The sequence below is a fragment of the Carassius carassius genome, chromosome 42, assembly GCF_963082965.1.
Source record: "Carassius carassius chromosome 42, fCarCar2.1, whole genome shotgun sequence".
NCBI lineage: Eukaryota > Metazoa > Chordata > Actinopteri > Cypriniformes > Cyprinidae > Carassius > Carassius carassius.
Genome location: NC_081796.1, coordinates 14,572,394 through 14,597,792, shown reverse-complemented (window position 1 = coordinate 14,597,792; position 25,399 = coordinate 14,572,394). Strand labels below are relative to the sequence as shown.

The 25,399-nt window shown below is 40.1% G+C and overlaps 1 protein-coding gene across 2 annotated transcripts in view; it reads right to left on the bottom strand.

Moving 5' to 3' along the window:
* Positions 1-25,399, bottom strand: part of LOC132124035 (neuropilin and tolloid-like protein 1) — a 110,206-nt gene that overhangs the window by 24,910 nt on the left and 59,897 nt on the right. For both annotated transcript variants that reach the window (XM_059534772.1, XM_059534768.1), the window contains exons 5-6: positions 4,555-4,596; positions 4,328-4,455 (exon numbers count right to left, since the gene is read on the bottom strand). In XM_059534772.1, the coding sequence (XP_059390755.1) occupies positions 4,328-4,455; positions 4,555-4,596 (170 nt within the window). The remainder of the gene's footprint in view (positions 1-4,327; positions 4,456-4,554; positions 4,597-25,399) is intronic.

The window sequence follows — 25,399 nt, the reverse complement described above, 5'->3', positions numbered from 1 at the left end:
AGCTCCTCTGGAATAAATTAGTCAGGATTGCCTGACATCGAGACATCAACCTCTGGGCAGTTGGGGACTGCTGTCTCTTCAGGGCATGTGGATGCATTTGAGGTGCTGTTAACTTCCCACTCTGCACTGACGTATTTGTAGCCTACTGTGGCGAGTGGGGCGGGGCCGAGGGACGTGGGAACAAGGAGGGAGGCCGGCAATGATTGGGAAATCAGTGACACCTGCGACCCACTGCCGGTCTCGAGTCCCACGCAGGAGATGGAAGGATATAAAACTGGAGCAACGACAGTGAAGGACTAGAGAGGACCAGGCCTGGGCTTTTAGTTGTGTTTTGGTTTTTATTTGAGTGCACCAGTCGTCTGTGAGGGGCTGGTGTGCTGTTTTGTGTTTATTTTTGTAATTAAAATGTTATTTGATTGTCCGCCGGTTCCCGCCTCCTTCTTCCGGATGAATATGAAGGTTTTATTCATTACACCCACATTCACTGATGTTCCCATCAGAGCAGACAAAAAAATAAATAAATAAATAACCCGGGAACAATTGCAGGTCAGAAATTCTCATTTGGATAAATTGTTGCAAACACGATGGTGTAACAGATCCTGCCCCCTTTTCTTTTCAATCAAACAGAAAAACAAATAAGATACGCTTGTGGACTTAATTGGATGAGATATATGAAGGACTGTGAGAGATATGGGAAGGAGAGCCATTTGAGCACCAATAGCTGGTGTCTACAGAAGGCATGACGCTTTACCCGCCATCTGTGCTTCAAACAATTCCTGTGAGATTTCAGGGCCAGATAAACATGACACTGATTTAGAGCTGCTACAGAAAATAATTTCAGTGAAATAGAGAATATAACACTTAACATTTAAAAAATAGAAATCCCCAATACTATGTTTCAGTAAGAGTCTTATTATTCTTTAAGATAATTTGACCTTTGTATTAGGGTTGTGCCGATAGACGATAGTATTGTGGATGGACGATAGTCAGAGATATCGCCTGTGGCTGATGCCAATGACAATAGCAAGACATTGATTATTATTATTAGGCTAGTAAGACTATCTAATTAATCTATTTAATATTAGGGCTTATTTAAAAAACGTATTTGTTCCATCATATTTATTTTCTATGTTTTTACAGTGTTGTGCATTATAACCACTTACACGTTTATGAATGCAATGGTCAGTCAGAGGTGTTCAAATGAGTTATCTCTGAAACTCCAAAGTGCAGATGCACGTGTAAGTATACTGTAAGTGATTTAATCATCACGCAGTGTAGACATCTTCACTGATAATAACGGGAGTGTTTTTTTTTTTAATGCATAAACTTGCTCCAGCAAGAACTGAACCTTAAAAAAAGTGTGGCCTACCATTTATTAATTAATAGTTTAAAAAAACTATTAATAGTTTTTTTTTTTTAAAATATATAAAAATTTCAACTTGAAATATAGGTTTGAAAACATTTTTGTAAAAATATATAAACTATGTTTATATTATAAAAACATATACTAGCATTCAAAAAGCTTTAAAAAAAAAAAAAAAAGTCTTATGCTCACAAAGTTTGTATTTAAAGATAAAAAAGCAAGATATTACTACGGATTAAAATAATGGTTTTCAATATAATTTAAAATCTTATTTATTCCTGTGGCAAAATGAATTTTCAGCAGCGATTACTTCAGTAACATGATCCTTCAGAAATCATTCTGATGTGCGGATTTGATGATAAGAAATCTTTTTTGAGAACCAATGTTGAACAGATGTGCTGCTTAATATTTTTTTGGAACCTGAGAAACTTTTTTTCCATTATATTTTGATGAACAAAGTTTACAGGATATTTATATGCAATATAATTCTTTTGTAACAAAATAAATGTCTTAATTTGTCACTTTTGTTTTATTTATTGCATCCTCACTGAATAAGTATTAATTCGAAAAAAGAAAAAATAACGTTACTGACCCCAAACTTTTGAATGGTAGTGTAAATAAAATATCAAAATAGATTTAGATCTACTGTATATTCACAGAAACTAGATCAATACATAAACAGACTTTATAGTTAGCGTTCTTGGTGTGAACGGGCCTTCATACTATCCCTGCTCGCAGTCTGCTTTATTAATACTGATATATCAGCCAACACTCACTGAAGTAACCGAGGAGAAAAAGTTAAAATCTTCATAATAAGTATTGTGTACAAATTCCCACAAATGCACTCATGAGTCACAGAGCTGAAATCTCCAGTCTCCTTTGATCAGTGCCGGTGGCTCATAAAAATGCTTGAATAGCTGTGTGAAACTAATTGCTGTGAAAAAGACAAGGGCATATGCTTTTGATTTGTGCATCTGGAAGGACATCAGATAGAACGAAAATCCATTTCTGAAGTAATAAATCACATTAAACACAAATGTTATCACAGAGCCATGGCATAATACAGAATTTTTCCTTTCCAGTCAACACTATCGCTATATAAAGGAATACAGGAAATGGAGGCAATTTATTGTGTTTAGTCATATGGCTACTGATCGTTTCCACAGGTAACTTAATAACGCTGAGCAAATCCATCTATTACAGCTGAAGTGTTTCGAGTTTTTGATGCTAAAATACTTTCTTCTTTCCCACATAACATTCGGGGAACATTCAAAATAAACAATGAAGGAAAGAAATATATATATTTATTCAGCAAAGCCACAATAAACTCAGAGAAAGTGACAAAAATTATGTATAAAGGTTTAAACAAAGATAGCAACATAACTGTTGGTAAGAACGCTGACAATATTAAGAAATGTTTATTGAGCTCCGAAGCATATTAGAATGAGACTTGAGTAATGGGTGCTGAAAATGTTAAAATATTACAAAATATACTGTATTACTGTATTAACACTTTGAGTATGAGAAAGGTGCATTACAAATAACATTCATTATAACAATTGGTGAGAAAGGTTTTTCTAAAACATTTAGAAATCCCCAACCCTAAACTTTAGAACATAGTGTATATACCTAGATAATCAGTTACCTGGGACAATGGTCAGTTATACAGTTTAGAATATTATACAAGAATATGTGACTGCAGAATTATGCAAGTTATCCTAATGAGGGAGCATTTTTTTCCCATTTGAATAAAAAACAACATAATAAAAGAGAAACAAGAGCAGGATCTTCTTTTTGTACCACAAAAAGACAAGGGCTCCAATAAAAAACAAACAAAAAAAAAAACTCTGACTCCAAATAAACTGGACCACCTGACCTTTCCCATATGGACACATTTGAGTCCCAATTCGCCTACTTATACTACGACCTAAAAGTATGTACTTTTTTTGTGAGGAAAAAGTACATACTTTTGAGTGTGTAGCAAAAGAGAATGCACGTTCTGGGACATACTTCGATGACGTCATGCAACGTAAACGACAACGTGGTTGCCTAGTTACGCACACCACAACTGTTAACGTTTCATTCATTCTTGTATGTCCAATAAAATTGTATTTACTATTCCCATCTTTTTTTCTCATCGTTTTTTTTCACAATACATTTTACAATGTGTTCTTCCACCAAGTTGAGGAGTGAAGAAGCAGGGCGGCGTCGTCGTAGAACCAAACGCAGGTCGTTTGAGAGGCAGCTGGTTCTGACATTCATGTGCAGTGTGTGTAACAAAGCTATCGCAAAACTCCACCCTCCCGCACGCAATGGGTTGTGGGCAATATTAGCCCTTGAGTGTAGAGTGTGCATTGATCTGCACTTCGAATTCTAACCGGAAATAGTAGACCATCCGGGTATCTTTGGAATACTCTTTTCAACATACTACGATTTGGGACGTACTAATTCTAGTTTCGCATACTATTTAGGACGGATAGTATGCGAATTGGGACTCAGCGACCCTCTTTAGGGGTGCGCGATAAATATCATCCGATAATTAATGTGCATCTCATCAGTAAAGCCGGTTATCTAATTCACGTTCATTATCAGCATTGATTTGCGCAGCTTCTCAGTTAACAACGGCTACGTGTAGTAACAGCTGCTCTATGTGAAATCACGCACCTGATGGAATTTACCGCTAATTAGATAACCGGCTTTACTGATGAGATGCGCATTAATTATCAGACAATATTTATCACCTCGAGATGTTTTTTGCAGTGGCCGCATAATGCAAATGACTGCAAAAAAGGAAGCCAAACACTGAAGCGTGTTAGGCAGTAACTGCACAGCTTGAGGCCCAAACAAGCTGTCATATATCAGAAATGTGGCAGGCAGGGTAACAGAATTTCAATAGGGAAACAACTGGGGTGATATGAGACAGAGTGGGAGAAATTGGGATGGGGCTGACTGCGTGGGACTGACCTTGGAGCGAGGAGGGGCACGGATGTACCACTTGCAGTCCACTGCCTCGGTCTGCAAGGCTTTGCCGTCTTTGGTGATCTGCTGTGAATCAATGATGCCTTCAGGTCCTCCCATCTCGAATTCACAAACTGCAGTGGGGGCGACATAAGAAGACAAATTTCAAAAAATGGAAAGCCATTAGATGTATTCATATGGAGGATTCTTATAGACGAATGAATAATACCCACAGGGAAGAGGTTTGGGGACTCCTATGTCTTTAAAGTCAGGATCTGAAAAAAAGAAATAAAATAGGATATAAAAACAGACTTAATTCAGATAACCAATAACCATAAATATCATGCTATGTTGGATCAGCTGAACCGTTCAACATACAACCGACGCCGTTGATGTGTTTAAAAATGATGCAGAGTTGCAGTTTTAAGTGCATTCTTTCAAAGTGGCATGAACAGGAATTAAGGATTCAGTAAACAGTGATTAAACTGCTCATTTAGCAACAGCTTCCAGTTTCTCTCATTTCACTGCTCTGTAGAGGCTTGTGGAAAAAATGTAGATATGTTTGGCAAGCTGTCTGTAATGGAGGGGCTTGAGGAGAAGAGATGACAGAAAGATTTATAAGAAAGCAGGAAAAGGGTTTGTTTGTATTATTTCATCACAGTCATTGGTTCTACCAACGCTAAAGAACATCCTCATTCTAAACCTAAACCATGAAATACCTTTAACAATATAGTCATCTTTTCAATTTTTGTAGTTCACAATCTTATATTAGGTTCATTATCGGCACCTTCTGGGCTGGAGTGTGAGTCATAGCAAAAGAATGCAACAGGAATTAGATCTAAAACCCAGAAACAAGTAAGCATTTAAAAATGTATTGTCCCAAAATCAATGGGTGTTGTAAATGGGTTTTTGGTTAAATGCTTGAAATAAGGTCAGTGGCTCAAGATATTTACACATTTTATTCTACAACATAAAATACATCAGTAATACCCTACTCATAATTTTTTAAAAGCTTTTATATTTCCGGAAAAAGGTGGTTGTTAACACCTGGATAAATGGGATTACAGAGGTTATTTAGGACATCAAGGTCATCATGCCAAACAGATAAACTCATCTATTCAACAGTACACATTTATAGCCCCGTTGTGTTTGTACTTACATAAAAATTTTAATGGTATAAATCATAACTGTTCTCCTTAACTTGAAACATTTAGACATAAACCTGCTGTGAAGCACAATGTAACAGTACTTTCAGTAAAAATCTCCTCAGTAACCAATTGCTCTCAACACTTTTCTGGATATAATTCTTCATTTCCAAATGCCCACAGTCTCTGGAGATCCACATTCATTGCAAATACTAGACTCAATCCAACAATAGCGGCTAAGAGCAGAATACCTAATGATATTATTGATATTATTGTATCCAACAATACAGTTGAATCTAGCCAAACTTTAAAAATATGGTCCTCACTGCAGCTTATTCTGGTCAAAAACTGCGCACTTGGACAGGAAGAGACTGACATGAAACGCAACCAATCACACATTTTGTTTTTAAGTACCGTTTAAGGGTGTTAGAGAAATACTGCTTATTTCACAGACACAGGTCTGAAAAACAATACAAAATATACTAGGACTCGGTGTTAGTTCAGATTTTCTGATTAAATTCAGCACAATTCCGATGCAATAAGCTTTCAGTTCCTATCTGATTAAGTTATAATGTCTATTTTTACTTGCAAATGAAATAAATTATCTCTCCTAACATAGTAAATTATAAACTACAGTTTATAACCTATTTAAATTGGCATCTAAACAACAACAACAACAACACTATTCATTAAGATTAACTCACAACAGTCTTTCATTTTGACAATCAGTCTACACTGGTCGCTTTAAAACTGATTAAAAAAAAAAAGAAGACATTTTTGGTGCAATAACCCCATTCAGTGAACAGCATGTGGGTTTCCTGTCTGCCAACACAATTTCTATGTCTCATGCTTCAATACAGCCCTACTCTTCATCATAACATAAATGAACATATTCTATCAGAAGCAGCATTGTGCTACACAGAACTAATAGATGAGCAGTTTAATTACTCTCACCCCTCTATGATTAGATTGGCTTATATTTAGTATGGTGATATTTCGCTCTGTGATTCCCCCATTCACTCTGATATTCATACATGGACAGAGACAATGGCATTTACAGAACCGAATCTCTTTTGAAAACACACACACACACACACACACACACACACACACACACACACACACACACACACACCAGTCTAAACCTGTTCAGAGACAACCAAGAGACTGATTGATTTGTGGATCGATCTGGTGTAAACGGCTGATTTATTTTTCTGTCATTTCACCCTCCTGTGAGCACTTACAGTATGTGGGTCAATGTGTGTGTGATCACAGAGGACAGCCATCACTATTATGACATATTCACTCCTATTTTGGAACACAGACACGTGGTTCCTGGCAGTATGTGACTGTTTGATATGAAGCAAGACATTAATCCTACACTGTTGTAGCATAACATGTCCACTTATAATGTTAGCCAAGGTTTCTTACAGCAAAAACAATTGCAATTCAGTTGCACGACCATTATATCATACAGTACTTTTAAGACTTCTTTATAAATTATCTCTGTTGTGATTGGCCAGTCTTGGTGCCAGTGTTGCTTATTTGTTTGGGGTCAAAGGGTCAAAGTGTGGCTAGTTAGCATGCAAATTTATTTTAAAGGTTATGTGCAACCCATCTTTGTTTAACATTTCACACATTGCACATGCTGCTCAACATCTACACTGAGAATTCAGATCAGACCTTGAACCAGCAGATGCACTCATGTAATGAAGGATGAAAAAAGTATGAATGAGAAAGATTACATTACGGAACTAGGGTAGGGTAACAAAAGAGAGAAAAGAGATTCATGGGCAGAAAAAAAGATAAAATGATTGATCACAGAAGGGAATGGTATGGAAACAGGATCTGGGCTCTGCCATCTACATTCTCACACTGTGGCTATATTCACACAGCAGAACATTGCGTCATAGTGCAAAATCTAAAGAGTCACATCAGTTACACATTTTTAGGATTAACAACTGAATTTCGAGAGTCAGTTCAGGAAACTTGACCTATGTAAACAGAACCACAATGGACAATTAGTTGTTCTTTCTTCTGTATTATAAAATCATCTTATCTTACAGTATATCTTACCAAGATGCAAATTTATAGATATTTTTAGGTTTAAAAAACTCGTCACTCGCCACTCGTCAACTGCAGCGTCACAGTTGCTAGGCGACTAAATCAATCCTCCATAATATAGACTGTTCCATTTAACAACACTCAGTGAAAAGGAGATTGGCTACTGGTTCATAAAAACAGTATCAAAGTATGAAAAAATACAGACTCTTTCAGTTAGAAGGCCATATTGTGCGCTGCACATTCTCCCAATCACCACCAAAATGAACCATCTTTGTATGGATACAGTCTTTGAGAGCATTTAATCAACTCCTGTAAACAGAACAATGTTTACACAGTTTATTAGTCATTGTAAAGTGTGCTTTATAGATATTTTGTAATGTCATATTCATTAATGAATTTCACTTGAAAATGGCATCTACATTAAGTCCACAAAATAACATTTTAGTTGACAAGAAAGAACAAAATTAAGACAAATATTCAAACATTTTCTAAATTAATTTAAACCTATATTGATTTAAATGAGAACACCACCGTTTTTCCATATTCCACTATGTTCTTCCCTCAACTTAAATGAGTTGATATGTACCTCTCCCGTCTCAGTGCATGCACTCAATCACTGTAGCATGGGGCGCCACTATGCTAGCATTTAGCTTAGCACCATACATTCCTTAGGATCCACACAGGGATGAATTTGGAAGCTACCAAACACTTCAATGTTCTTCCTATTTAAAGACGGTTACATGAGTAGTTACACAAGTAAGTATGGTGACACAAAATAAACCTTGGTGATTTAACAATAACAATATGTGAAAAAAGCTCAAATGCAATCTTGACCTGCTCAAATATCATTGTGAGTACACTGTTTATTTCATTTAATTTCACTGTTGTGAATTGTTCATGATTTAGTTATTCATCGTCCATGTTTTATATGGAAATAGAGAATTATAGAAACCAGCTTGTGCTATAACTTCATCACTTTTGTCAAATTTTTTGTCAGTAATTTAGTTGACAATACACATCCTGTAAGCCTTTGTGTGAACGAATCATGAATTGGATCAGTAGTCATCACAACACATCCTGTGTGAATGAAAGCAGAGTTTTCAACTCTGTCCAAGCATTCTTATCCTCTGAAGTTCAAAGACAATTTATGTGCAGTAGTATAGCGATCAGCTAAAACACCAGTGTGGAAATAAATCGCATCCTTGGTTTGTTGTAGAAACTAACTGTTACTCTCCTGCTCACAGTTTAATCAAAGGTAGCTGCCACCCTCTATTTTAGTTCCCACAGAAGATATGGATCCTTTCTTTCAGCGAGGGGGGAAACTTACAGCTGCTTGAGTGGAGGGGTGTTATCTGATTGTGCTTGTGTGTCATCCTCCCTATTCTTTATCTGATAATCTCCTGAAAGAGAAGCACCGACACTGTTTACCCACCCACAGCGTAAGCGGCGTGAACAGTAGGAAAGCCGCTCTCCCTGCGGATGGGCTACTGTAGAGTTGAGAACAGGCTTCTGTCCATTCAATTCCCCTTTGCCAGAGATCTGACACCTATTCAAGAGTAAACCAGGGGCAACAGACTGTCAATCAACATCAGAGAGAATGTGGCTGCTTCCAAACACAGCCAAGATTTATGAACACTGCAGGTCAGTTAGAATATTACCATTTCAAGAATGAATAAGGCATAAGCAATAAAGTAAAGGTATGTGCATGTGTGCACTGTATGTGTGTGAAGATGTAGGAGAACTGCCAAAGCAACGACTACTGTATTTGTGGTTAGATATGGATGGAAAATTTAGAATGGCAGGAAGTTAATGAAACATTGACCTTCAGATCAAGAGAGCTGGTTGCCGGACTGATTTATGATTTAGATGTGGCATCACTTAACCCACAAGGTCCAGCAGACCCCATGGGATGAGTTATTAGCCACAGTTTTGTGTAATACAGGATCCAGTTAAAGGTTATCTTAGGCATCTATCAGCATAAATAGTGGAGGATAAGACACTTATATCTGTAAATGGGAGATACTGTAGGAGATATGGAATTAAAGTGAATATGTAAAAAGGTTATAGGCTTTCTTTTGTGTGCCAATTCAGCATATTTCCACTAAAACATCTGTACAGTGGATAAGTTGCCTTATTGCATTTGCTATCTCAGATACAGCCTTTAAAAATACAAATATACTTTGATAACAAAAGCACAAAAACAAACAGTGAAGGTTAAAAGATCATCAAGAATAATTATCTTATAAAGAATAATTTTTACAATCAAATGACCACAAATAACTAAGACTGTGTCAGGGGTTAATATGGTGCATGGCCAGAGATATGTATACATAGATTCCACATTCGACACATTGACACATTCACCATCTTGAAACGGCCAATGTGTTGTCACTCACAGTTAATATCAACAAGTTTTCCAAAGTGCCACAACATTACGCAGCCACTGACTATAAAAATCACAGAGATTTGATTCACCATTTCCTGTATTAGGATTCTGTATAAAAACATAATGAAACATGTTTAAACGTATATGCTGCTTCAGACGTTCGATTTCTCAGTATGAAGAAATAAACATCACTGTTTATAATTGCATTATTTTACGATCAATGATTCTGGACTGTGGACTGCTAAATGGTAACCACTGCTAAAGAAAAATAAACATTTTTAATTAACATAACTAACCAACTGTCATGATAAACTGCCAGAAGGAACGAAGGAGACTTGGATAAACAAAACTGCAATTTATTAAATCCAACACACAGGGTAAATCCACACTAGGAAGGGAAAGGAAGGAAGACACATGTACACAACTGGTAGACCCAACAAACACATACTGAATACTGGGGCTTAAATACAGAGGATAACGAGGGAATTGTGTGGAACACAGGTGAACAGAATGACTAATTAGATGGGAGAAACTGGGTCATGGAGCACATGGGGAGGAAAAACACAACAAATACAGTCCAGGGACGTGACACTAAGATTAAAGCTAAAACAAGATAATTAGCAAAGTCTTGATCAGTTGATCTTAGTACTCCCAGAATGATTCTTGATTCATTATCCCAAATGCATCAGGTAATGCAGCTGTTCTCAATTCCAGTCCCCCAGCTCTGCATATTTTGCATGTCTCTCTTTGTTAACACACCTGATTCAGATAATCAGCTCGTTAGAAGTGAGCTCCGTGCACGAAATGTGTTCCGATTTAAATGGTCCCTACACAGTGTTCATTGCTCCCTACTCCCTGAGCAGGGGACATCTGTTGAAGTTTACTGCATTTCATAACATTTATTCACGAATTTGCGTTGCGCAACGTCACATGCAATTTGTGACATCATATACCTCAGTAAATAAATACAATTTAAATTCACATCTTGCACACTTTAATGCACTTTGAATGGAACATATATGTTCACTTCAAACTGGAATCATGGTGGAATATCCTGTGATGTCCACTTTGCAGGGTATTTATGTTTGAATAGAACAAACATCTGAAGCCATAAGAGAAACGTGTGCAGAACAGGGGGACACGAGGACTGGAATTGAGAATTGCTAAGGTAATGAAACAATAGGACCGGTTTATCAAAACTGAAAATCAAGAGTTTGAATTAACTTTATACAACATAAATGCAGAGGAAAAGTATTGCAACCTTGCCACACTTCCCATACACACGTACACGTACACGCACACACACACAGACACATTGTCATGATTGGATGATATACATAATTTGCACACCCAACATAAATCCTGCAGATATTTTTCACAGCTATAAAGCACTGTGAGTGGACAATATGGAAGCTGTAAATCCTCCCACACTGAAACCATGACCTCTGTAAAAAATGTCCTCAGTTTCCTAAGAAGGCATAATCTGACTAAGAGGAAAGCAGTATTATATAGCATTTCATGCCTCAACTGTCATCAATGGAAATGTGTGTGTGTTTATATGTGAATGCATGCACAGAATACTTCCATATTCCCCTAGTTGCTTGTGTGCAGCCTCGGTTTGTAAACCCAGGCTTAGACTATAATCTTTTGAAGCTTACAGTATTTACCCATAACAAACTAGAGGAGATTTATACTTCTTCAGCCTTGGAAATTGTGCCTGCCAGGAGAGCAGTGAACTTTGTGAGGAAGTAAGTCTCGTAAGAATATACATACTGTACATAAATGTAGTGCTCAGTTAACATTATGTCAAAGAAGTGTCAAATGTTTGTAATATGTTCAAGTCTTTCTGGGAAGTTCATATTTTATGCATCATAATCAAGTGCGTTCAAAACACTTTTGTAGTAAGATAACTTTAACTTTTAACTGGAACTTTTACTTTTCACTGATGGTCTAGTTCAAGCACTCTCAGAAATTCCCATTAAAATCACTGAAGCTGTTTACACTATCAAATTGATATCTTACAGATTCGTACACACTAGTGTTGTCACGGTACCAAAGTATTTTAGTATTTCAGTATTCGGTACCGATACCAGTGAAAATCCACGGTTCTCGGTACCAATTTCAGTACCAAAGCAAAACACAAAAATATGCTAATAAAAAAAAAAAAACTTTTTAGCACTAGAAATAAAAGTAATGGCATTCTTTATACTTATTTAAAATTGTGTTTAAAGTTTTTCTACAAGTAATATAATTATGAAAAACAGTAAACAAGTTTCACCCAAATTTAATTAGTCTTTTAAACTTACAGTCAATGCAGACACTGCATCTATTGTGTTTGACATGTTTTCTCACTGACACACTCCCAACTCTGAAATTCCAGCCTTAAAGAAAGTTCCCAGTGATAGGTACGACTTGGTGGTGGCATTTATGTAAATTCAGCTCAACTCATTCATATATGATCTTTCTGAACACACTATTACTGCGTATTTGACTTCAATTTCCTTGGATAAAGAATTCCTAGGAGCATCATTGCAGCATCCTGCTGTCTTTAAAGCAAACTGAGACACATGATAATTGGCAGACTTTCAAACACCATCTCATACCCAAAAGGACACGTACAAGAGTTTATAAATTGCTTTTAATTTCAGGTTGTTCATAATGGCAGTTATGAGAGCTCTCTGTGTTTCTGAATCCCTTGATAATCCAATCCTACAATCCAGATGATCCATTTGTGGAATTGCTACTGAAAAGACTCAATTTCCCACCGCCTCATTTCCCTTCCACTGCTTCCAGGTGACATTTAAATAAGCAACTGATTAATATCTTCCAAAATGCTAAATTGGTAGATCAAACTAATGAACGAATCCAATTAATCAGCCCCTCCCCAGCTGGAGGCGGAATCAAATCCTCTCTACTCTGCCAGTTTTAATGCTCTACTGTCTTATCGGTGCTGCCTGATGGCACATGCTGCAACCTGCCACATAAATGCAAGCATGCACACATAAACCCATCTCCACACAGAGGCATTCAGAACAGTATATTGACATACTCTTCCTGTAGTGTACAGCATGTTGTGCACAGTATAGGATTTTACAAAACAGAATAACCCGATGACCTACGACATTTGACAAAATATCTACAGCAGAGAATACCAAACTCCACAATGCAATGTGATCGGCTTGACCTTCCATTTCCAGTTTCCAGTTTTAGCATCTACTTTTTGATTCATCATTGGATCTGACTGCCGAAAGTGTTATGGTAGTACATTTGAATGGTAGTGCACACAAAAATAATATGTTAAACGGTATCATGTAACAATAAACATTTCAAATAAATCAAGAAAGAAATTTTTAAATGTCCGGTTGAGTGCACTGCATTATGGGATACATTTGACTTTGTGTACTCTGGCTTAACACTGCACATGTTAGCAGATAATCCGTAAAAGGCTGCATCCAGTCCATAGTAAAGTTAATGCTACAAAAAAGTATGTATCATGAATTAATATGATCTACCATATACAGTATATGAAGCAGATTAGAAAAGATAATTCACCAGACACTTTGTTAAAAAGAGAGTGTGTGAGAAACAGACCTAATCAGTCTTTAGTGATGATATTTACTTCAGAGTTCAATAGAATTCAATAGCTCTACCAGAGTGTGGCTTTGGCACAATAGGACCGGTTTATCAAAACTGAAAATCAAGAGTTTGAATTAATTTTATACAACATAAATGCAGAGGAAAAGTATTGCAACCTTGCCACACTTCCCATACACACGTACACGTACACGCGCACACACACAGACACATTGTCATGATGGCATGATATACATAATTTGCACACCCAACATAAATCCTGCAGATATTTTTCACAGCTATAAAGCACTGTGAGTGGACAATATGGAAGCTGTAAATCCTCCCACACTGAAACCATGACCTCTGTAAAAAATGTCCTCAGTATCCTAAGAAGGCATAATCTGACTAAGAGGAAAGCATTATTATATAGCATTTCTTGCCTCAACTGTCATCAATGGAAATGTGTGTGTGTTAATATGTGAATGCATGCACAGAATACTTCCATATTCCCCTAGTTGCTTGTGTGCAGCCTCGGTTTGTAAACCCAGGCTTAGACTATAATCTTTGAATCTTACAGTATTTACCCATAACAAACTAGAGGAGATTTATACTTCTTCAGCCTTGGAAATTGTGCCTGCCAGGAGAGCAGTGAACTTTGTGATAAAAAGTCACGGTTTGGATTGTGTGGTTTATTTCCGGCTCGACATCCACCAGTCTTCTACCAAGTCAACTGTGCTTTCAAATCAGTAAGATCTCATGTTTAAGACAGTTTCCAATTCATCATATACTAAATTACATCAAACCCTCACTGCTACATTTACTAGAACCATAACAAGTGCCTTTCGCCGCAATAAAAATCCATGCAGCTTTTGGCTCATTTTATTCCACATCTCACCAGGGCTCAGCTTTATTGCTTTTGACAGAGTTTCTCCTCATCAGAAGAGAATAGGTGTCCTCCTTATCATTGATCAAGCTGTTAATTTAGCAGGAAAGCACTAGAGGGGTCACAGTTTGGCATTCCTATTTCCTGGAGTGTAGCTGAGGACACATATTGTGTCTTTTATACGATCAATACCGTTCAACCTTTCACTGCTTGGAGAGAAACTCTGACAAGGCAGTTGTTCACATGCTGATGTTTTGTTTAAATAAATGCTTTCCAATAGCTGCAATAAAACTGCTTATATTGAGCTATTCATGCAATAGATCAGCACGATGCAGTAGACCTCTTTCACTGTAGTAGTGGAGGCCTGGGACAGGCCGAATCTCAAATATGATTTTGAAAAGAGATAATTAGAGCATCAGATTGCATCTCGGGACATTGTACTCTATAGAGGGCTTGGCAATAGGCTGTTGATGCATATAGGTTTTGGATGCGGACATTTGCATTCTATTGATACAGAGCTCACTGTGTTCTATTGAACACACTTCAAATGCCGAACAGACATGCTTAAAAACTCTAATACGTACAAATAATTTCAAATCCTTGTTTTGAAACGTTGAAATGGAGCATATTCATCTTTACAGGAGCTGCTGATGTGTTCCAGTGAGAGTTTGTTAATATTAAAGTACCAGAATCCCTTTGCCGCGCAATTTGCGTGCTAATGTCAGACTCTCTATTGCGGATTGATGTGTGGAATTTAAAACAGACTTGATTAATTGAGTGTTTGTGCGAGAGGTTTTAAGCTGCTCTGGAAGACTGCCGCGCTTGGCTCTGGTAAACAGAAGGCTTTTTCTCAGAGTAGGTGTTTGTCTTCAGAGAGGACACCGCCTGACTTACTTAACTCATAGCTCCACGGATCCTCGCATAGCTGCGTGAAGCCAAATGTTTTCAGAAATCATCAAAATGGTCAAAAAATATTTAAAGATCCACCCAAGTTGACAAGCTTAAGGCCTGAGCACACAATTATTAAAAGTGAAATTTATAAGAAATGTTTTGTAGTCCGTTTATTTTTGACCAGGAACAACACAAGTTTAACAAGGTGCAATTACAAGTGTGTGTGTGTGTATGTTTGTAATAAACAATCTTTGAGAACAAGCCTTGATGTATTGTGCAGTTTTGCTTTGCAAGTACAAAAAGTACTGATTAATGTGACCAGCATTCAAAACACATGCTTGCAAGCAGCAGTGTTGGTAGATTCAGAGAGGAGAAATTATGCTATTCAAGGTTATTTATGAATCATTGGGAAAACAGTGAAAGAGCTCTTTCCCAATCAGAACTTCCTTTATTTAAATGCCATGAAGATGCATTATTGAAATCAGCTTCAGCTCCAGCGAATTAGTCAAATCAGAGCAGTGAACTTTCTGTTGTCTTTCTATAGCGGCCAAAATAGCTTATAACAGACAATTAAGTGCATTGTTTCTCCTTCGTCCCGGTCCACTCTTCAGCTCTAATCAAAACATTTAATCTCGCCCAATTTATGAGTCAATGCGTCAGAATTCAGTTCGCAGAATGCTGTGGGTAAATGTGAAGCAAACAGTTCCTGATAAGATCAATTCATGCAACAAATGAACTGCTTTCGTTAATTTGTGTGCGGTGTGCCAGATATGCAGATGCTTATTTCACTGGATGCATTAACCTGTAAAATTAGGTCTGCCTCAATAAAAAAAATAAATAAAAAAATAATCAACATCTTAGAATGATAAACTACACTTAGACACACTTTTGATGTCAATGGTCGGAAATGTTGAAACTGTATGAAAGCAATAGTTGAGAGAATATAAGACTCGTTCAAAGACGTTATTTTAGACACTGTCATTTAAAACCAAACAGCCCAATTATGTTTCACTAAATCTACTGTCAAAATAAATAGTGTTTCACCATACACTATTTATAGAAGCAGGCTTATGTTTTCAATCCATCTGCTTTTAAACACAATTACACGATACACTCACCCACCTCTGAACAGAACGTTAGCTTATGTTTTTCATTTCAAACAATTTATGAAGCTTAATAAATGGTGTAATGGACCGTGACCAGGTGGTGTCATGCTGCTCATCATTAAATAATGGAATATCACAGCGTTTTAATACAACCTCTCATGGTCCGCCTCATAAATTGTCATTGCAAAAGTGTCCTAAATTCAAACACAAACACATGCATGAAGTTAAAAGGAGTTTTTAACTCAGCCTCATTTAATTCCAAACACATATGCCTTCGATGTAACATGAAAGAAGATGTTTTGGAGCAAGAAGAAGTGTGTTGCCTTTTCCTTGCAATTGCAATAAATATGGACCCAAGCCTTCCAGTTTAACAAAGGATGCAAAAACACCATAAAAGTATCAGAAATGCGGACTGTATAATTTTTGGTGCTACAAGTCTTCTGAAGTCTATGATAGCTTTGTGTGACAAACAAACAAAAACCCTATTGTCGCTTGAGAAGTATCCTAAACCAATTAGAAAAATTATAAAATACTAATTTTAATGAGTAACATTTGTTAAATAAATCCTTTGATCTGGTTCACCAAACTGAATGATTTTATTTATCAAATTTATTTTTTTTCATTTTAATTAAATTAATACATTTTTGATGGTTTCTAATACAAAGCTAACATTTATGCATTTAGAAGACTTAAAATAAGGTGCGCAAGTTGTACAGACATTTATGATTTTTGACTCTTTTGTGATGCTTTAAAGGAATAGATATTAACTGAAAATTACAGAAAAATTGGTTACTGACGAATAAAATGAGTGAGAGTCGAAGATACAGTATGCAAATTGCTAAGACTAAACCGAAAATGAAAATAAACTAGTTAAACAAAAAATAACAGTAAATAAAATTACAAAAACATAACATTACTTGTGAATTACAGTGATATTTTTATCAGCTGTTTAAACTCTTATTCTGATGGCACCCATTCACTGCAGAGGATCCATTGGTGAGGAATGATGCAATGCTAAATTTCTCCAAATCTGTTTCATTGAATAAACAAACTCATCTTGGATCACCTAAGGGTGAGAAAATATTCAGCATATTTAAATCTTTGGGTAAACTATTCCTTTAAATGGGATTTGTTCCATTGAAAATGCATGGAAAATAAAACTACCATCTACATTCTCCATTTATTAATTTTAAGAATAAATAAATTCTTAATTAAAAAAAAAATACTAAAAAGTCATACAGGTTGGGAACGACACAAGTAAATGATTTTAATGTTTGAAAAATCCCAATTCTTTAAGCACAAAGTCTCACTTGATTTTCAACTTATCACGCTCTGCTAAAAACTCAATATATCTTTCAGACAAGAGGGTATGATCTCTGGGTAGTAACTTTCTCAACTGGAACGTGATGAAAAAGATAATTCACTATTTAGAGAGAGAAGAAGAGCCCTGTTCTCCCAGTTTTTCTAGACAGTGTTGATCAAAAGTTCAATGCCCAGGCCTGGTGCAGGTCTTCACTTCTCAAAAGTTTGATTTAGATCAAAAGAGCGGCTTTCACACATTCCTTCATCTAACTGTAGACTGCACAAATTTATCAATAAACTGAGATTCAACTGATGTCCAGAGCAGGATGTATGGCTCAGCACAGCCGATGCAGTACACAGAGGATGAGCCAATAGAAATCTTAATACTCCATGAAAAACACTGCCCTCAGTGTACTGTTTTATTCATATGATCTGTATTATTTAGGACAGACGTTTCTGTTTCAAGGTGTTTGGCCTCAAATATGTCTAATGGGAAAACTACTTGAACCTGGACAGTTTGGCAAATTTATACCATAAAGTTTTGTCTATAATCATTAGATCTGTATATTTAGCTTAAAGTGCCCCTATAATGGATTTTTGAAAATTACATTTCATGCAGGTTGCAATGCAGCTGTATGTGAATGTAAACAGGCTGCAAATTTATAAAGCTGAAAGTGCATCATAAATAAAGTTATTGTCTATAAAAAGAAAGAGTCGAATCTGAACCGCTGAAATGAACCGCTTTAAATTCAAATCCCATTCTGTGAATTTCACACATCACAAATTCTCACATTTGCATAGTTCTGCGTGGACATCCCAAACTTCAAACGCTGTAGCCTGTTCAGCGTTCAACACGGGATTCGTAAAACGGTTGTCTTTGAAAGTTGAGTCAGAACCCAGTTTGTTTAGAATAGTTTGCTCCTTCAAATCACAACCTGTAAGTATGATTAATAATTGTAGCTTTGATGTTCTGTCGAGCGTGTAAAAAATGTAGTTTTGTGTGTATATAGTCAGTGCAGCTGTAAGTCTCTGGCTAACTCTCGTTATAGTTCTGCTAATCAGCTGTGGGCCTGCTATTGTCTAGAAATGTGTCGGTTTAATATAGAATGTTTGTTGTACTTGGAGTCATGATAAAGGATGGTTTGTCTTGACGTCTGTGTTTGGCTAACACATACAGCATTATCGTTTGGGTCCTTACTACCAAGCTGTGGGTCCAGTTCACTAACATAATTGTAAAACAACCCTTTCCCTTCTGATTCTTTCTTTTTAGAAAAAAAGAGGAGAGCACTGATTATTATAATAGGATGTATTATTGATAAACCGTATTCCAGTTCTGGTAATGGGCATTCATTTTTCGAAGTGCACTGTACGCAGTAGACCGATCACAACAGACTGGGTCATCGGACCAATCAGAGCAGAGTAACATTAAGCAAAGGAGGGCTTTGGAAGAGATGAATCTTTGAATGAAGCGTTTGAGAGTTTTTGAGAAATAAATTATTAATATTAGAAACTGAATGGTTTTTTTTTTTTACCTTTCATGCATGTAAACCTGTTGTTGGGGACTCCCTTAACCAAACTATAAAAATTTTAAATAGCATAATAGGGGCACTCTATTCTGGAAAAGAGCACCCTATTCAGAATGAAGGGCTGTAGATTTAATTGATATTCAAATCACTCACTGTAGCAAATGACTATTTATCAAATCACTATAGTACATATACTGTATACATATATATATATATATTTTTTTTTACCACGTAACTAAACATTTTAATGGGCTTCTGCTTCTAAATATTATTCAATCCTGGACATTATCCATCCATCCATCCATCCATCCATCCATCCATCCATCCATCCATCCATCCATCCATCCATCCATCCATCCATCCATCCATCCATCCATCCATCCATCCATCCATCCATCCATCCATCCATCCATCCATCCATCCATCCATCCATCCATCCATCCATCCATCCATCCATCCATCCATCCATCCATCCATCCATCCATCCATCCATCCATCCATCCATCCATCCATCCATCCATCCATCCATCCATCCATCCATCCATCCATCCATCCATCCATCCATCCATCCATCCATCCATCCATCCATCCATCCATCCATCCATCCATCCATCCATCCATCCATCCATCCATCCATCCATCCATCCATCCATCCATCCATCCATCCATCCATCCATCCATCCATCCATCCATCCATCCATCCATCCATCCATCCATCCATCCATCCATCCATCCATCCATCCATCCATCCATCCATCCATCCATCCATCCATCCATCCATCCATCCATCCATCCATCCATCCATCCATCCATCCATCCATCCATCCATCCATCCATCCATCCATCCATCCATCCATCCATCCATCCATCCATCCATCCATCCATCCATCCATCCATCCATCCATCCATCCATCCATCCATCCATCCATCCATCCATCCATCCATCCATCCATCCATCCATCCATCCATCCATCCATCCATCCATCCATCCATCCATCCATCCATCCATCCATCCATCCATCCATCCATCCATCCATCCATCCATCCATCCATCCATCCATCCATCCATCCATCCATCCATCCATCCATCCATCCATCCATCCATCCATCCATCCATCCATCCATCCATCCATCCATCCATCCATCCATCCATCCATCCATCCATCCATCCATCCATCCATCCATCCATCCATCCATCCATCCATCCATCCATCCATCCATCCATCCATCCATCCATCCATCCATCCATCCATCCATCCATCCATCCATCCATCCATCCATCCATCCATCCATCCATCCATCCATCCATCCATATATATTAACGTTAACATTAACCATAAACCATACCATAGTAATAACTAAGACTACAAGACTACAAAAAGATAAAAACCATAGTTTTTTTTTTTAAATTTGGTTTCCTGTTATGCAATGTTTAATGTTTTTTTTTTTTTTTGGATTTGTATATATGGATAGATTTTTTTTTTTAAATCTTATTCCTGTATGAAAAATTATTTAGTACTAAATGGAAAAAAAGATTAAATAAAGTCTGAAAGAAACTAATCAAATAAATAAAATAAATAAACAAACAAACACCATGCATGAAACGTACTCGGTTACTAAACGTAACCTCGGTTCTCTCTAGAAGAGCGAACGAGTACTGCGTCTTAGCTAAGACGCTACGGGAAAAGTCTCTTTTCACGAAATACTGAAGCAAAAAATTATCCTTAATTTTGTATTTTTGTAAAGCGCATTTGCAGTAGTACACAGCCATAGGCGAAACGGCTCGTTCGCTCATTGGCTTGTTCTGCGGCAACTGCACAGCCTATCGAGCGCGGGCTGATGCAACATCAGACCAATAAGCCGAAACGGGTGTGGCCCAACCTATAAAAGGAGCTCGAAAAGTCTGACTCACCTGATTTACTTCATCGTCGAAGCGAACCAGAGTGAATCGTGCGCACGGCAGAGAACACAGTACTCGTTCGCTCTTCTAGAGAGAACCGAGGTTACGTTTAGTAACCGAGTACGTTCTCTTACGAGAGCTCTCTCGTACTGCGTCTTAGCTAAGACGCTACGGGAACCCAATGTAAAACGCCGTGCGCGCAGGGATCACACACCAATAAACCTGAAGCAACGCCCAGGATTTACAGTGCACAGTCACCTGAGGGACTCACAGAGAGTCCAGGACAGAAAAGGGAAAAAGCCCTCCGTCCCATATCTAGCAGCATCCGTAGATGCGGCAATATGACATCACACAGCCGAGGCAAGGCCTGACCAATGTGGCAATGCGGGTCTTACGCAATACTGCCCATATAACAGTCGGCAGCGCATAGCGCTCGTGAACTCAGAATTCCCCTCAGGGCCCTGATTCGTCTATACCGACAGCAGCCTTGCTTGCAAGGCGGGAACCTCCAGGTTATAGAACCTGATAAATGTAGACGGCGAGGCCCAACCTGCCGCCATACATATATCCTGCAAGGAGATCCCAGTAGACCACGCCCACGATGAGGCGACGCCTCTTGTAGAGTGTGCTCTGACGCCCAACGGGCACTGAAGGCCCCTGGAAGCGTAAGCTAACGCTATGGCGTCAACTATCTATCTGGATAGAGTTTGTCTCGGAACAGCCATTCCCTTGGAACGCCCACCGAACGAGACAAATAGCTGCTCCGTCTGCCGAAAGGCAGCAGAGCGAGACACATAAGCTCTTAAAACCCTGACAGGGCAAAGAAGACTCGAGTCTCCATCCTCCCCTGACACCGGCAGGGCAGACAGGGCAAAAACCTGAGCCCGAAACGGTGTGTTGAGGGATTTCGGCACATAACCGTGCCTAGGTTTGAGTATGACTCTTGAGTCATTGGGCCCAAATTCCAAGCACGACTGGCTCACCGAGAGCGCGTGCAAATCACCCACACGCTTCACAGAAGCGAGAGCCAACAAGAATACTGTCTTGAACGACAGATGCTGAAGGCTAATCGATTGGATAGGCTCGAAAGGGGGACCCTTCAAGGCCTCCAAAACCGCCGCGAGGTCCCACATAGGGACTGACGGAGGTCTGGGAGGATTCAGCCTCCTAGCTCCTCTGAGGAACCGGATGACTAAATCATTCCTTCCTATTGACTGACCGGACGCCGTTTCAGAAAACGCCGCGATGGCAGCCACATAAACTTTGAGCGTGGATGGGGCTCTGCCCTTATCCAACAGCTCCTGAAGGAAGGAGAGGACCTCCGTCACCTCACAACTAAGGGGTGAATAACCTCGAGCTGTGCACCAGCTGGAGAACACCGACCACTTTCGAGGCATACAGACGTCGTGTCGACGGAGCTCTAGACTGAGTGATAGTATTTAGCACTCCCACTGCGAGATCAGCGGGTAACCGTTGAGTGCCCATACATGGAGGGACCACAACTCCGGTTGAGGGTGCCAAATCGAGCCCCTGGCCTGCGAGAGGAGGTCTCTCCTCAACGGTACCGGCCACGGGGCGACATCTGCTAACTGCATCAAATCTGGGAACCATGGTTGGTTCTTCCAAAGAGGTGCTACAAGCAGTATTGAACATCTCGTTTCTCTCACCCGTTCTATCACCTGCGGAAGGAGGGAGACGGGAGGGAACGCATAAAGCGGGCAGCACGGCCATCTCCGTGACAGCGCGCTTTCGTTCTTGGAAAAGAACGCGGGGCAGTGAGCGTTTTCGTGGGACGCAAAGAGGTCCACCTCCGCCATGCCAAATCTCTCCCACAACAGCCGGACTGTTTGCGGGTGTAGAGACCATTCGCCCGTAGGAACATTGCCTCTGGACAGCCTGTCTGGACCCAGATTCTGCAGTCCAGGCACATGCACTGCTCTCAGCGAGCGCACGTTGCGCTGAGCCCAAATCAGGAGGCGTTCCGTCAGCCTGCACAGGTTTCGGGACCCGAGACCGCCCTGGCGATTTATGTAGGACACCACGGACATGTTGTCCGAATGGACTACGACGTGGTGATCCTTGATATGGGGACAAAAGCGCGTCAGCGCGTTCTCCACTGCCAGCATTTCCAGGCAGTTAATATGATGGAGCTTTTCCCGTTCTGACCATAGGCCAAAGGCCCTTCGAGCAGCGCTCCCCATCCCGAAGTGGAGGCGTCCGTCGACACCATTTTCACACTCGGGGAAGTCCCCAGGCTTACACCTGATCGGTACCAGCCGTTGAAATGCAGCCGGCCAGACGCCCACGCTCTGCGCGGCACCCGAGCTTTAGCCAGAACTGCAGGGGGCGCATGCGGAGCAGGCCCAGCCGCAGAACCGGAGATGCTGAGGCCATGAGACCCAGCATCTTTTGACAGTGTTTGAGCGACACAGTCGCGCCACAGCAGAAAGAACTCGCTGCATGCTGAATGCCCATTGCGCGCTGTGGTGACAGCCGCACCGTCATGGAACACGAGTTCAGAACTATACCCAGAAACAGGATAGTCTGACTGGGGTTCAGCGAACTCTTCGCCCAATTGACACTGAGGCCGAGCTTCTCGAGGTGATCGAGTAAAACGGCCCTGTGGTCCACGAGCTCCGCTCGTGATCGGGCCAGAACCAGCCAGTCGTCCAAATATTTCAGCACTCGTATGCCTCTGAGTCTGAGAGGAGCGAGCGCTGCATCCATGCACCTCGTAAACGTACGAGGAGCTACGGACAAGCCGAATGGCAGGACTGCAAACTGGTATGCCTGGCCCTCGAAGGCGAATCTCAAATATCGCCTGTGGTTTGACGCTATCTGTATTTGAAAATACGCGTCCTTCAGATCTATTGACATGAACCAGTCCCCTCTGCGAATCTGCGCGAGGAGCTTCCTGGTCGTGAGCATTTTGAAACTGCGTTTCATCAATGCCTTGTTCAGCTGTCTTAGATCCAGTATGGGCCTGAGACCCCCGTCTCTCTTGGGCACCAGAAAGTATCTGCTGTACAGCCCCCCTCGCTTTGAGCTTGAGACACAGGCTCTACAGCCCCTTTGCTCAACAGTTTTGATATTTCGGCCCGAAGTATGTGTGCTACTTCTGTTTTGACCGTAGTTTCGACGCGCGCTGAAAAGCACGGTGGGCGTCGAGAAAACTGTAGCGAGTAGCCTCTCTTTATAATGCCTAGCACCCAATCCGAAACCCCTCGAAGCACTGACCATGCATCTGCATGAATGGCTAAGGGCTGGATGCGAAACGCGCTCTGTTGACTGGGCAACGGCGGCGCTCGAGTGTGCTGCGCATCTGAGGCGGGGAGCGCGCTAATCACAGCGGGCAGATCGCTCTTCCTCGACCCCGTTCCGGCGCTTAACCGACTGGAGGGAGGCTGAGCGGGTCCCGTGGGACTCGATATATCTGCGAGTAACCGTGGGCTGCATGTGTGCACTTTTACCACTTTCAACTCGCTGTCTGCCTGTGCCGAATGTACGTGCACGGGCCTCGTTTTTACAGAAGCCCCGCGCCGTATGTGACATAGTGTATGTGGGCACTGGGAAGTGGGCACGTTTACTATGCGGCGCGCTCGACCGATCTGTGTCGATCTTATGTGCGCTAGCCCTGTGTGCAGGGCTGTGCTTACATGTGGAGATGGGCACTGGGTAGTGGGCATCATCACTGCATTTATAGCACCATCGGCCGTGGCCGGAGCGTGCACGGGTTTCGTTTTTACAGAAACCACATGACACGTGTGACATAGTAATTGTGGGCACTGAGGGGTGGGCACGTTTACTATGCAGTGTGCGCGACCGACTTGAGTCGACATTATGGGCGCAGGCCCTGTGTGCAGGGCTGTGCTTACATGTGGAGATGGGCACTGAGGAGTGGGCATCGTCACTACATTTATAGCACCATCGGCCGTGGCCGGACGAACGTGCACGGGTTTCGTTTTTACAGAAACCACATGACGCGTGTGACATAGTGATTGTGGGCACTGAGGAGTGGGCACGTCTACTATGTAGTGCGCGTGATCGACTTGAGTCGCTTTTATGGGCGCGAGCCCTGCGTGAAGGGCTGTGCTTATATGTGGAGATGGGCACTGAGCAGTGGGCATCGTCACTACATTTATAGCACCATCGGCCGTGGCCGGGACACCAGAAATTACACCTTTTTCGGGAAATATCTGGGTAGCCGTGATAACGGTTTTCGTGTGCAGGCAAGCGGGAAACTGTACAGGCTTGCGCATTGCAAAAAACGCTGAAACAGTCACAATCTCTGGAAACTGAAAC